The sequence below is a fragment of the Rhineura floridana genome, chromosome 18 (assembly GCF_030035675.1).
Source record: "Rhineura floridana isolate rRhiFlo1 chromosome 18, rRhiFlo1.hap2, whole genome shotgun sequence".
NCBI classification, from domain to species: Eukaryota; Metazoa; Chordata; class Lepidosauria; order Squamata; family Rhineuridae; genus Rhineura; species Rhineura floridana.
In genome coordinates, this window is record NC_084497.1 from 16,274,364 (window position 1) to 16,287,974 (window position 13,611).

The 13,611-nt window shown below is 51.3% G+C and overlaps 1 protein-coding gene across 2 annotated transcripts in view; it reads right to left on the bottom strand.

Annotated features, from left to right (window-relative positions):
• Positions 1–855: 855 nt before the first annotated feature.
• Positions 856–13,611, bottom strand: part of PHC2 (polyhomeotic homolog 2) — a 120,827-nt gene continuing 108,071 nt past the window's right edge. Inside the window, exons 10-15 of one of the 2 annotated variants that reach the window (XM_061600561.1) lie at positions 8,959–9,161; positions 8,252–8,408; positions 7,898–8,012; positions 7,414–7,555; positions 6,636–6,927; positions 856–2,362 (exon numbers count right to left, since the gene is read on the bottom strand). In XM_061600561.1, coding sequence (XP_061456545.1) covers positions 2,208–2,362; positions 6,636–6,927; positions 7,414–7,555; positions 7,898–8,012; positions 8,252–8,408; positions 8,959–9,161 — 1,064 coding nt within the window. In that variant the 3' untranslated portion in view covers positions 856–2,207. The remainder of the gene's footprint in view (positions 2,363–6,635; positions 6,928–7,413; positions 7,556–7,897; positions 8,013–8,251; positions 8,409–8,958; positions 9,162–13,611) is intronic. The other variant, XM_061600559.1, reaches the window with a different exon arrangement.

The window sequence follows — 13,611 nt, forward strand, 5'->3', positions numbered from 1 at the left end:
GAGCCTGAGTCGGCTCTCTAGGACATATCTCAGCATCCTGAGCAGACATGAACAACATCTGAGAAACTAGGCAAGAGGAAGTACTTGCAGAGGGACCAAAGATGGGGGTGAGGGAAGCAGGGCTGTGGAGTCGGTACACCAAACCTTCGACTCCGACTCCTCTATTTTTCTACTGTCCGACTCCACCCAAAATTGCTTCCAACTCCACAGCCCTGGAAAGGGCTGTAAATGTCTTTTTAAATTGGAAGCTCTCGTAGGAGCATTTTTATCGCTGCCTCAATATGCGCTGATCTTGGCATCACAGCATTTGTCTTCACCTAGATCTTGTGTCATACACACTGAGACACAAAATGTTTTCCATCTTGAGTTATGGTGAAATGCTCAACTACAGCTGACTTCATGGGAAGCTTCTTTGACATTTTGAATTTATATTTTAAAAAATTTGCCAATCAAAATTTATTTTGAAGTCAGAGTCGGTACATTTCTACCAGCTCCACCCAAAAATGCTTCTGACTCCATGACTCCGACTCCACAGCCCTGGAGGGAAGGCACCCTGTGTCACAGCGGAAAGCGAGATGTGTTTCTTATAACAACAAATAATTAACTTCAAAACAGCAAGCCAAAAAGTCTGCTCTAGTAAATAAAGCCTGCCCTCCTCCCTTGCCTCCTGCATGGCCAGACACACCGTTCTGACCAGTTCCCTCATTCCATCTGAAGGCAACCTCTTTTATGCACCCAGATCAGAGAGCACCAATAATGCGGTCCACAACGATTAGGAAGAGCGAGGCAGCAGTTCCTGGAGGGCAGGGTAGCAGTTCCGCCCCTCTCTGCCCCTGGCATCCCCCGTGCTCCCCCTCAAGAGCGCCTGCTACCCCAGGGGTGAGTGTGGAGTGCCAGCGGCTGCCTCTCCGGTTGGATTCTCTATGTGGGAGGGGAACCCTTCGCCTCAGGCAGCAAAATGTCTCGGGACATGTCCCCAATCACTGAGGAACAACCTGCACCAAGGAAGGCTTTTCAATACGTCTGTTTTTTTCAAAAGGAGTTTATTAAAAAGGAGGAGGGAACAGTAGGAAGTCTTTTGCTTGCAGCCCAGAGGCTGTGGTGAGTGGCCAGCACGTGGGGAGGAAAGGGGGGGCATCACACACAAACCGTCAAGGGCCGGTGAGGGGTGGAAACGCAGCTCAGCTGCAATCCCATCCTCCCCCTTTCCCCACCCCTGATCACCCAAGGACAGCCCACCCACCCTTGACAAACCAGAGGCCAGCCCCATCTTCCAGGGAGGGAGCCGGCTCCTCCTACCTCCGCCCTGATCGGAGGGGAAGGGGGAGAATGGGGGTTGATGTTTGCGGCACGGGTCAAAAAAGGGCCATTTAATTTAGTTTTTTAAGGCAGGTGAAGAAATGGTCCCACGTCCAAAGAGGCGCCTCCCCGGGGAGACCCTGTAGCCCAGGGCATCAGCCAGCCTGTTCTCACGCCTGGTGACTCACATCCCCCTTGCAAGGGAGAAACAAACAGCCTGGGGGCGGGGCGAGAGAGAGATCCACGGGAGGAGATAGAGATGCCCTGGCCTACAGCAGCAGCTTCTGTGCTCTTGCCCCAAACCTGGCAAGCTTCAAGGGGGGGGGGCAATTCACCTGCTGCCCCATGGAAGATGGAGAACACAGAAGAGGAAAGGGAGCAGGGGTGAGGGTGTCGAAAGGAACAGAGAGGGCACTATTCGGTAGCACAACCACGCACACGCACAGCTACACAAAAATTTAAGGCAACAGTCCTGTTTGGCTTTTGAGATTTCAAGTAGGCTTGTCCGATCCAAGGGGGATTTAGTTGCCTCCAGGGGTCAGAAGAGGCTTCCGAGGGGGAGGAGGAGAGGGTCCCTCCCCCGCACCCTAAAAAATGTTGCCTCTCACCTTCCACCACCATGCTGGCTCCATTGTGGGGGAGGCGCCAAAAGGGAAGCTAATGGTACCTGCTATGGACAGCCCCTTGGCCGCTGGACAGCCCACCACACCAAGTTAGGGTCTGTCTGTCTGTCTGTCTCTCTCGCCTCACCCCTCCTATTAAGCAGGGGACTTTGTGCTCAAGTTACATTGTGAAAGAGGGGGAGAAGACGCAAGAAAGCTGAGTCCATTCTATTCCTCCCATGCGCAAACCCCCCCCCCCCGGCAAAACACGCGTCCACGCCAGGAGGCACCGCAGCCTGCCTGCCTCTAGGAGTCTTTCAGCATGCAGATGCGAGCGTAGATCTTGAGGGCCGGGCCCAGCTTGATGTTCATGGCGCTCATGAGATGGTCCTCCTTCAGCAGCAGCAGCGCCTGGCCGTCGATCTCTTGCGCACGGAACTCCTCAGCAATTTCCTGGCAACCTGCAGGGGAAAGGAGGGAGTCCTGTCACCCGGGGGGCCGGCCGCTCCTTAAATCACACACATACCCCCCCCCAAATGGCAGGCACCCCCGTCAAGCATACATGCACATCCTGAGTAGGATGCAGAGTTGCGCCCACCATTCCCTAGTCCAAGCGTCTGCTGGGGCTGCACCTGCGTCGGGTTGTTGGCAAGGGCACTGATCAACTAAGCCCGTAAGAACGCAAGAGGAGCCTGGCTGCGGGATCAAGCCAAGGGCCCACCCAGGGCCTTCAGCATCCCGTTCCCAAAGTAGCCAACCAGACGCCCCGAAGAACAGTCCACAAATAGAGTGCAACAGCACTCTCTCCACCTGTGATTCTGCTAAAGCAAGGGCAGACAACCAGCATGATGTAGCAACTGGGGGTCAGGTTTAGAACTGTGCAGACCCAGCTTCAAATCCTCAGACAGCTATGAAGAGCACTGGGTGTCCTTGCACCAGTCATCACCTCTCCATCTCACCTACCTCACAGGATTGTGTGTGTGCGTGTGGGGGGGGGGGAAATGAAGAACCACATATGCTACCTTGAGCCCCTTAAAAGAAAAAGTAGACTATAAATATTATAAGGAAATTAACTCATTCTCTTGACCCACTTGTTGTTGTTCTGTGCCTCCAAGTCGATTACGACTTATGGCAACCCTAAGAATCAGCGACCTCCAAGAGCATCTGTCGTGAACTGTTCAGATCTTGTACGTTCAGGTCTGTGGCTTCCTTTATGGAATCAATCCATCTCTTGTTTGGCCTTCCTCTTTTCCTACTCCCTTCTGTTTTTCCCAGCATTATTGCCTTTTCTAGTGAATCATGTCTTCTCATGATGTGTCCAAAGTATGATAATCTCAATTTCATCATTTTAGCTTCTAGTGATAGTTCTGGTTTAATTTGTTCTAACACCCAATTATTGGTCTTTTTCGCAGTCCATGGTATTCGCAAAGCTCTCCTCCAGCACCACATTTCAAATGAGTTGATTTTTCTCTTATCCGCCTTTTTCACTGTCCAACTTTCACATCCATACATAGAGATCGGAAATACCATGGTCTGAATGATCCTGACTTTGGTGTTCAGTGATACATCTTTGCATTTGATTTGACCCACTACCCTACCATTAAAGCAAGCTTGCCAGTTCAAATCAAAACTGGTTAGTGAACTGATAGAGCCAGTGTGGCTACAGGTTTTGACTATGTTCCGGTCAGTAACAGCACACAAGTCCTGCTGAAGGGCAGCTTGTCACTTGCCAGCTACTGATCTTATGCAATGCCCTGTTTTGCGAGGGAGGACTGCACTCTATCGCATCCCCCGCCAGTCACACAGTCTCTTGACAAAACAGGGGTCTTGTAGTCAACGGTCAACTTGTAGTCAACCTCCAGAAGGGGGACTCTGGTAACCATCTGCCGCACCCTGGGAGCACCTACTTGTTGTTTGCTTGCCTGCCTGTCAGGTGTGGGCCCAGCAAGAACTTTAGCTGTAGGAGTAGGTGGCCATTCGGTGTCAGTAAGGACTTAAGCATATAAGTAGGTTTCTCGGGGTGGCCTATATGAAACAAGATGGCTGCTGTTGTGCACTCATTAGAATGCCTGAAATATTCTGATCAGCAAGCTAGCTAAATGTGGGCTGGATGGAACAACTATTAGATGGATCCACAGTTGGCTCCAGAATTGTACTCAAAGAGTGCTTACCAATGGTTCCTTCTCAAACTGGGCAGAAGTAATGAGTAGGGTACCACAGGGATCGATCCTGGGCCCAGTGCTCTTTAACATTTTTATTAACGACTTGGATGAGGAGGTACAAAGCATGCTTATCAAATTTGCAGATGATACAAAATTGGGGGACAGAAACAAAATTCAAAGGGACCTTGATAGGCTGGAGCATTGGGCTGAAAACAACAGAATGAAATTCAACAAGGATAAATGCAAAGTTCTACATTTAGGAAAAAGAAACCAAATGCAGAGTTATAAGATGGGGGATACTTGGCTCAGCAGTATGTCATGTGAGAAGGATCTTGGAATTGTCATTGATCACAAGCTGAATATGAGCCAACAGTGTGATGTGGCTGCAAAAAAGGCAAATGCTATATTAGGCTGCATTAACAGAAGTACAGTTTCCAAATTGCGTGAAGTACTAGGTTCCCCTCTATTCAGCACTGGTTAGGCCTCATCTTGAATACTGCGTCCTGGTCTCCGTACTTCAAGAAGGATGCAGACAAAATGGAGCAGGTTCAGAGGAGGGCAACAAAGATGATCAGGGGACTGGAAACAAAGCCCTATGAAGAGAGAGTGAAAGAACTGGGCATGTTTAGCCTGCAGAACAGAAGACTGAGGGGAGATATGATAGCACTATTCAAGTACATGAAAGGTTGTCACAAGGAGGAGGGCCAGGATCTCGTCTCGGTTGTCCCAGAGTGCAGGACACGGAATAATGGGCTCAAGTTGCAGGAAGCCAGATTTCGACTGGACATCAGGAAAAACTTCCTAACCATTAGAGCCATACGACAATGGAATCAATGACCTAGGGAGGTAGAGGGCTCTCCGACACTGGAGGCATTCAAGAGGCAGCTGGACAGCCACCTGTCAGGAATGCTTTGATTTGGATTCCTGCATTGAGCAGGGGGTTGGACTTGATGGCCTTGTAGACCCCTTCCAACTCTGCTATTTTTTGATTCTATGAAAGAACTCCTTCCTCACCAGATGGGTGGCTACATCACTCTCTCCAGAGAAGGATTTGGAGAAGAATCCTCTCTATAGTGGTGACCCAGTGGTGTAACTTTCTCCTCTTGGAGACATGGACGGTCGTACAGTGATGGGGCTCTACTATATATTTGTTTTCTCTAGCTTTTGCAGACTAGATTAATTTGAGATACGAGCCTGTTTTGTGATATTTTGTGGTGTTACTTATTGATACTTTTATTATGATGACGTTGTGAGTTGTTTTACTCTATTCTTGCTATGGAAGCCACTTTGAGGTCAGCTGGTGATGAAACGCAGCACACAAATATACTAAATAAATAAATAAATAAGCAAACAAACTGAGTTGGCACCCAAAAACGCACCCAAACCCTCTGCAACGTGGCCGTGCTCAAGGCTTCCATAGCCAACCAAAACAATGTGAAATGGGATGGGGAGAAAGAGCCAGCACTGCCCCTGACATTGGCAAGGGAGGTGGGTGACTCCACCATCGAACCCCCCTCCTCAGAGGATTCTAATGCCATAAACGGACTGAGGGAAGGGGTGTTTGGCAGCAGCTGCCCTGCCCGCCTGGCCTGGACGCTGTCACCAGCTCAGCTCCTGGATCGGATCTGAGGAAAGGGGGGTGAGGGGTTAGAAACTGTCTTGCAACTGATTTTTGTAAGCTGCTCCGAAAACCTGTCGGGCTAAAGGGCGGGGTGTAAATGCTGTAAGTGAAGTAAGTATCTAAATAAATCACTCCTGAACGCTCTACTACTGGGAAATCCTTGGGCTTCCTGCCAGGGTCAGGAGTGGGATTGAAATTGAGCAGCTTGTCAGTTTCACCATTTCCGCTCAACATGCGGATACCTGCGCATTAAAAAAGACCCAGTGCCTTATATATGTGCTGAACCTCTACTGTCAAATATCCTTGAATAGCATTACGTCGTACGGGGACCCGAGATGACTCCATACAAAGCCGGCATTCCAAGCGCAAAATAAAATCAAACGCGACCGTGAAGTCAACAAGCCTTCCTCAAAACATTCTAACGTCATGAGTGCTCGCAATAGGTGCTCTCAACTCGGGTTGTCGCTGGTGTCGCTTGCTGACTTTCCCCCTCTGTCTGTTATCTAAAACATTTCTCTCTCTCCCTCTCTTTGGCCAAAAATATACATTTTTAAAAAGGCTCCCAGAGTGACTGACATCACTCTGCCACTGATATTTGTACCTGTCACTCTGCTGGCATCGGGAGGCTGGCTGAAGCGACAGGAGAGACGCTACAGCCTGGTGTAAGGGGTGGGGGTTGGATTGCACCCTTAATGATTTATTGTAACTGAGGAAGGTATCTTTGTTTCGTTGTCATTTGTGGATGTTTTGTCACTATATGTGAAATGGTTTCTGTGGTTGTACACCTTGAGTACAGTAATGTAGAAGGGCGGTATATACACTAAACATGAAATGAAAATGAAACACTGAGAAGTCTGGCTGGCTTCCGCAAGGTGTCCTAAGCAGGAAGCAGCCTCCTCCCAAGCGCCAACTAGCCACGCCCTACCGTGACTTGCCGCAAGAAACCCTTACCGGGCAAGGAGCGGATGAACTCATACACATCTTCCACGTTCCATTTGGTGGGCTCGCTGGGCAGGAAGTGGTGCCCAATGCTCACGAGGTCCTGGATGTGCACATCTGGCAGCTCCATGTCCCGCTCGCCCTGGCGCCGGCGGGAGGCGGACGAACTGGCCGAGAGGGGCGAAAGGGGCTCCTCGTAGCTAGAGTTGTCTGAGCACCGGCTCGAGTCCTCTTGCCCGTGGGCGAGCTGCAGTGAGCCAGTGACGGAGATGGGGCCCGAGCCAGGGGGCAGTGACACCGGCACCTGTGGGCAACAAAAGGACACAGGAATCTCTCTTATGAGGGTGAACCGTTGTCCCACCTAGCCCAGTAGTGTCTTCTCTGTCTGGCAGCTGCTCTCCAGGATGTCAGCCACAGAAGGATCTCCCCCAGGCCGGGGACTGGACCTGTGACCTCCTGTGAACAGTGTACAATCCGACGCCGACCCTTACATGCAGTCTGAAGTTACACACACACATACTCTGTTGACGTAGTCATGTTCATCTGTACAGGACCCCCAATTAGCCTCATTCTACAGGTCAGAAACTGAGGCCTAAATTGCCCAGGAAAAAAACACACCACATTCCGAAAAAGCAATCTTACACAGTCACCTCGGGCCTGCAAGACTAGCTGCAGCAGGTGCCTGTGCAGGGGGTGGAGACAGCGAGCAATGGCACTTGATGCTCACCTCCTTCCGTGTTGGGTGAAAGCTCCCTGCTGCTGCAACAGGGCAGGGAGTATCAATTCTTACCTGTTTCTTGTTTTCTTTACTGAGAGGGGGCAGGGCACCCTTGCAGGTTCTACGCCGGCCGTGCGGAGTCGTGCTGGGCTTCTGAAGCTTGCTGCGGTCGGGGTGGAAAAGCCCCACTCGCTTAGTACATCCCACATTGTATCTGCAAGGGGAGGAAAGAGAGAGTAGGTCCAAGTCTGTGCAAAGCCAACGTTCCAAACCTGGGGTGCGCACGCGCAGGCATCGGCTCTACAAAACATTCCCGTGCATCAACGGGGAGGGGAGAGAAGCTGCCTTTTACCAAGTCCGGCCACTGGTTTGCCTCCTTCGATGCTGGCAGCAATGGCTCGCCAGCGTTTTAAGGCAGGGGGTCCCTCCCAGCCCTACTTGGAGATGCCGCTGGGGACTGAACCCAGGACCTTCTGCAGGCAAGGCAGGTGCTCTACCACTGAGCTGCGGCCTTCCCCTAAAGGAGCGGACAGGCGGGCATTTGCCAGGGAGGTACCTCTTTGCACAAGCCATCGAGCAGAACCGTTTCGACCGCTTGAACTTGTAGGCAAAGTCGAGGCGACCGCAGAGCTCACACTTCAACTTTGGGGGTGACCCGTCATCTTTGGATTCTGGGGACAGAGAGCAGAGTTTTCGGAAAGGGTGGCCCGGGAGTTTTGGGAAAGGTGGTCCTCTTACCCCACTGCTCTCTGTGCAAAGAAAGTCCCCATCAACCCCTCGTGTTTGGGGGCTGGCTGGCCCTGGTTATTGAGGGAGCATGGAAAAGACAGTCTGCACACACCCTAGGTTCCCCCCTCCTGCCCCCCCCGCTTCTCCCAGCAGCCCCTTCCGGCTCTGAAGACGAACCCACCTTGCAAATAGGGATCCTCCATTTCGGAGTCGGTGGTGTTGGTGTTGTCCTGTTGCTGCGGTTTTTCGGCCAGGAGGTCCTGAACATACTTCGTCTTGAGGCTCCCCACCAGCAGTGAAGAGCGCCCCACCTGGCAAAGAGGCGGGCGAGGCAGGTTCTTCGACAAGGGAGTCGCCAACAGGCGAGTTTAATTCACAGCCCCCTTTTCTCTTTCTCCCACAGGGACGCCAGTGGCCTTTAGCCCACAGGACAAGGGGAGGACAAGCCCTCAACTGACAGCTGCGGCCGGCAAATGCTTGGCCGTGCGCCTTGGAAACAGACCGCCCACATGCTTTGGCCTCTGCGGCAGCTCCCGGGGAACCCCAGACAACACTTTGGGGGTTCTACATTGGGAGGAGGAATGCAAAGGAAGGTTCTGCACAGATCTAGGACAATCCCCACCAGGCTCTCACATACGCCCCCAACCGGGCCAAGCGGCTGTCCCTCTCCTGCTCCACCTGGTCCCTCTGCCCCCCTCCCCCTGCCATGGTTGGCCTCGCTCCCTACCCCGCGCCGTGCCCCAGCCTGTGCAGAGCCAGGGGAGAGAATGTCCCTTGCCTGCACGTGTCCGAGGACGCACCTCAAGTTTCTCACAAGTGAATTTTAAGCCTCCCCCCCAAAAAAGTCCTGCAACAAAGGCATCCCCCTCCCCAGTTTGGGACACATACCGGAAACGGCTCGGCCCCTTCCTGGATCACAAACCCCTCGATGACGTGGGTCAGGATCTGCGGCTTCACAATGGCTTGGGGTGGCTTGTTCTCACCGTTCTGGGGGGCAGTGCCGGCAACGGTGGAGGCAGAACTCCCGTTCCCCGATGTCATACCGGGGCTGCTGGCGTCCAGCGGCTGGCGAATGCTGTCCCAGCCCGCCTCTGCATGGGAGAACGAGGAGGGGGAAGTGATGCACGGCAGCAGAGACAAAGGGAGAGGCACCGAGGGTGGACCAGCCCTGCCCCTTCCCCCCCCACCACTCTGCCCATTACCATACAGCTGACTTGTTCCTGCTCCATGAATGAGCCCTCAGCCAAGCTGCCCCCACGGCAGCGGCGGGGGGTGGGGAGGAGAGCAGACACAGGGGGATTGTGCAAGGGGGGGGCAGGCAGCAGGGGCCGGCTGCCAGGCAATTCAGAGGAGACCTGGCACCACCTAGCTACCGTTTTTCAGGGGCACAAAGGACTGAGCACACCAGAGGGACGCCAAGTCTGCTTACGGCGTTTCTGGGTTCTACATTCACAGGCCTTCAAAAGGCCTCCAACACACACAGGCACAAAAGGGGCCAACAACCGTACGAGGGGACCAAATAAACACACTGGCGTAGATGCTCTGCTTCCCTCCTTGCACCAGCGCTCTGCGTTCAGGGATACCATGCATGCGGTACAGTCCTTCCTGGGCCGTGCCAGTGCTTTGGAGTCTAGGCACAGAAGCAGAGAATCGCGCGTTACAAGTGCCCTCTGCCAACATCCAAGAATTCTGTGCCCATAGAAAGGGTGGGCAGGGGGTGCTGGGGGTGGAAAAGGGGGCTCCAGCCTAGTCTGCAATCCAACACTAGGAGAGGACGCCTAGTGCTGTGCTTACGCTAGTTTAAATTTGGAGTTTAAAAAAACCTTCCTTTACAAATTGCATTGCTTAAGTTACAAGTGCTCCCAACGCAATTTCCCCCGCTCCCCCAAAAAGAGTTGCAAAGGTTGCCTTTCGATGCTCAGTGCTTTGTTTTTATTTAAAACCAAACCAATGAACTTTGCTTCATTAATTCTTGTAAATGAAGCTTTGCCTTAAGAAATGGCACCCGGGGGGGGGGGGAGAGAACTCCATTTGGAGCATTGTACCAAATTAAAGAGCACCCTCACCCATCCTCCAGTAAGGTCAGGAAGCGATTCAGGTACCTGCAATACTGGAGGGCTTTCTGAGAACCCCTTATGGAACACACAAGCTCAGTTTCAAAAATAAAAAATAAATTATCAGACATGTGATGCTACTAACGATAGCATGATCCATCCCTTCCCCCCCCCAATCAGTCACTGAAATCAAGACCACAGTGGGGCATACGCAAAGAGCAAATACAGGGCTGGACAGAACCAAGAGAGCAAATGGTTTCAGACAGATCCAGTAAGCAATACCCCAACTCACAGCAGCATGCTAAAGATCCCCTCAAGCAAAAACCGGAGACACACTTTCTTCTTACACCCAAAAAGATTTAGAGCAGGAATGGGGAGCCTGTGGCCCTCTAGATGTTGTTAAGATTCCTGCTCACAGCATCCCTAACCACTGGTCATGCTGATGGTGGCTGATGGGGACTGAGAGTCCAATAATATCTGGAGGGCCACAGACTGCTCACCTGGGGTTTAAACTCTAAACCTCGTTGGGCCTGGAGACACATTTGGAAATCTAAGAAACTGTGTTGTCGGCACCACAAAATACCCATTTCACTAAAGGAAAACAGGCAATGCTCAGAAAAGAATGCCTAAACAGGCACCTATACACATCCCAAAACATTTAGGAGAACAAAACCAGGAAAACCAGAAGCGGTGAGGGCAGCGAAAAAGCGATACTTCACTGACACTATTAAATCATCTCTCAACCGCCCAGCGGAGCTCTTTAAAATTGTCCAAGGGCTTTTACATTCTAGCCCTCAGGATATTATAGAATCCCGCTGTAACGAATTCGCTGGGCACTTCCAAGATAAAATCTCTTGCATCTGCCGGGACTTAGACTCCAGTATTATGGCAGTTGAACCTAATGAGGTATCCGGAGCACGGTCTTGTCCTCATTTATTGGATGAGTTTCAGTAGGTACAGCTTGAGGACGTTGACAAGGTGCTTGGACTGGTGCGTGCAACCACCTCTGTACTGGACCTTGCCCCTCTTGGCTAGTGAAAGCTGGCAGGGTTGGAACAGCTGGCTGGGCCAGGGAAGTGATAAATGCCTCCTTGAGAGACGGAGTGGTCCCTAGTTGCTTAAAAGAGGCAGTAGTGAGACCACTCCTGAAGAAACCTTCCCTGGACCCAGATAATTTGAACAACTATAGACCGGTAGCGAATGTCCCATTCCTGGGCAAGATCTTAGAACGGGTGGTTGCCAGCCAGCTCCAGGTGCTCTTGGATGACACCGATTATCTAGATCCGTTTCAATCCGGTTTTAGGCCCGGTTTTGGCACCGAAACAGCCTTGGTCGCCCTGTATGATGACCTATGTCGGGAGAGGGACAGAGGGAGTGTTACTCTGTTGATTCTCCTTGATCTCTCAGCTGCTTTTGATACCATCGACCATGGTATCCTTCTGGAGAGACTCACGGAGTTGGGAGTTGGAGGTACTGCTTGGCAGTGGCTCCGCTCCTACTTGGTGGATCGTCTCCAGAGGGTAGGGCTTGGGGAGCATGGATCGATACCCTGGACTCTCCATTGTGGAGTCCCGCAGGGATCGGTCTTGTCCCCTATGCTTTTTAACATCTACATGAAGCCGCTGGGTGCGGTCATCAGGAGTTTTGGAGTGTGTTGTCACCAGTATGCTGATGACACGCAACTCTATTTCTCCTTTTCATCTTCTTCAGGTGAGGCTGTTAATGTGCTGAACCGCTGCCTGGCCGCGATAATGGACTGGATGAGAGCTAATAAACTGAGGCTCAATCCTGACAAGACCGAGACACTGTTGGTGAGTGCCTTCTCTGACCAGATGGTGGATGTTCAACATGTTCTAGATGGGGTTACACTCCCCCTGAAGGAACAGGTTCGTAGCTTGGGGGTTCTTTTTGATCCATTCCTGTCTCTCGAGGCGCAGGTGGCCTCGGTGGCACGGAATGCGTTCTACCACCTTCGGTTGGTAGCCCAGCTACGTCCCTATCTGGAAAGCGACGACCTCGCCTCAGTTGTGCATGCTCTGGTAACCTCTAGATTGGATTACTGCAATGCGCTCTATGTGGGGCTGCCTTTGAAGACAATTCGGAAACTACAGCTAGTGCAGAACGCAGCTGCTAGACTGCTGACGAGAACTAGACGGTCCGCACATATAACACCTGTTCTGGCTCATTTGCACTGGCTACCTATCCGTTTCCGGGCTAAATTCAAAGTGCTAGTTTTAACTTATAAAGCCTTACACGGCATGGGACCACAATACCTAGCGGAACGCCTCTACCCGTTCACTACGTTCAACATCTAAGGCCCTCCTCCGAGTTCCAAATCACAGAGAGGCTCGGAGGGTCGTAACAAGATCTAGAGCCTTTTCAGTGGCTGCCCCCGAATTATGGAACAGTCTCCCCGATGAGGTGCGCCTGGCGCCTACACTTCTATCTTTTCAGCGCCAGGTGAAAACCTTTTTATTCTCCCAGGCATTTTAATCTATCTTTTAAGCTTTTAACGCATATTAGGTTGTTTATTGTTTAATATTTATGTTCTACTGTTTTTGTGATTTTATTGTATTTTATCCTATGTTGTGCACCGCCCTGAGAGCCTTCGGGCTGTGGGCGGTATATAAATCGAACAAAATAAAATAAAATAAATAAATAAAACCTCCCCACCAAAAAAACAGGCAACTGCCTCTCCCAACAAAAAAGCCACACACAACCGTTTTAGAAAAAATAAAGATAAAATAAAACAAATTAAACCAGAACTGTCACTAGAAGCCAAAATGATGAAACGGAGGTTATCATACCTTGGACGCGTAATGAGAAGACATGATTCACTAGGAAAGACAATAATGCTGGGAAAAACAGCAGGGAGTAGAAAAAGAGGAAGGCCAAACAAGAGATGGGTCGATTCCATAAAGGAAGCCACAGACCTGAACTTACAAGATCTGAACAGGGTGTTTTATAAGAGATGCCATTGGAGATCGCTGATTCATAGGGTCGCCATAAGTCCTAGTCGACTTGCAGGCACATAACAAATATAAAATGGGAGGGGGAGGGAGGCCTTGGTTGGCACCAAAGGGTGGTGTCTAAGGGCACCATGCCATCCACAGGTGCCACGCTGAGGACCCTGTATTTAGAGTATGGAAGAGTGATAATTTACTGCCACGTTCCTGAATGTCAAAGCCCACCACTAGCATCGTGGGGAACAACTGCACACACCTGGAGCACCCTCCGGAGATGGGAAACGAAGTAAACTCTACGGAGCTGGTTCCAACAAGAGCTTTGGGGTCTTTAGAGCGGGCCCCTGGAAATGCTGGAGGCAGCGTCGTTATAAAGAGTGTGACCACGCCATCCCTGCTCATCTTGGATTCTGGGAAGAGTCACACAGACACAGCTTCCCAGGAAGCAATCGGGTCTACAGTTCTGGTCCACGGCGGCCAAACAACTGGGAGGCCACTCCAGATGTTCTGGACTACAACCTCTT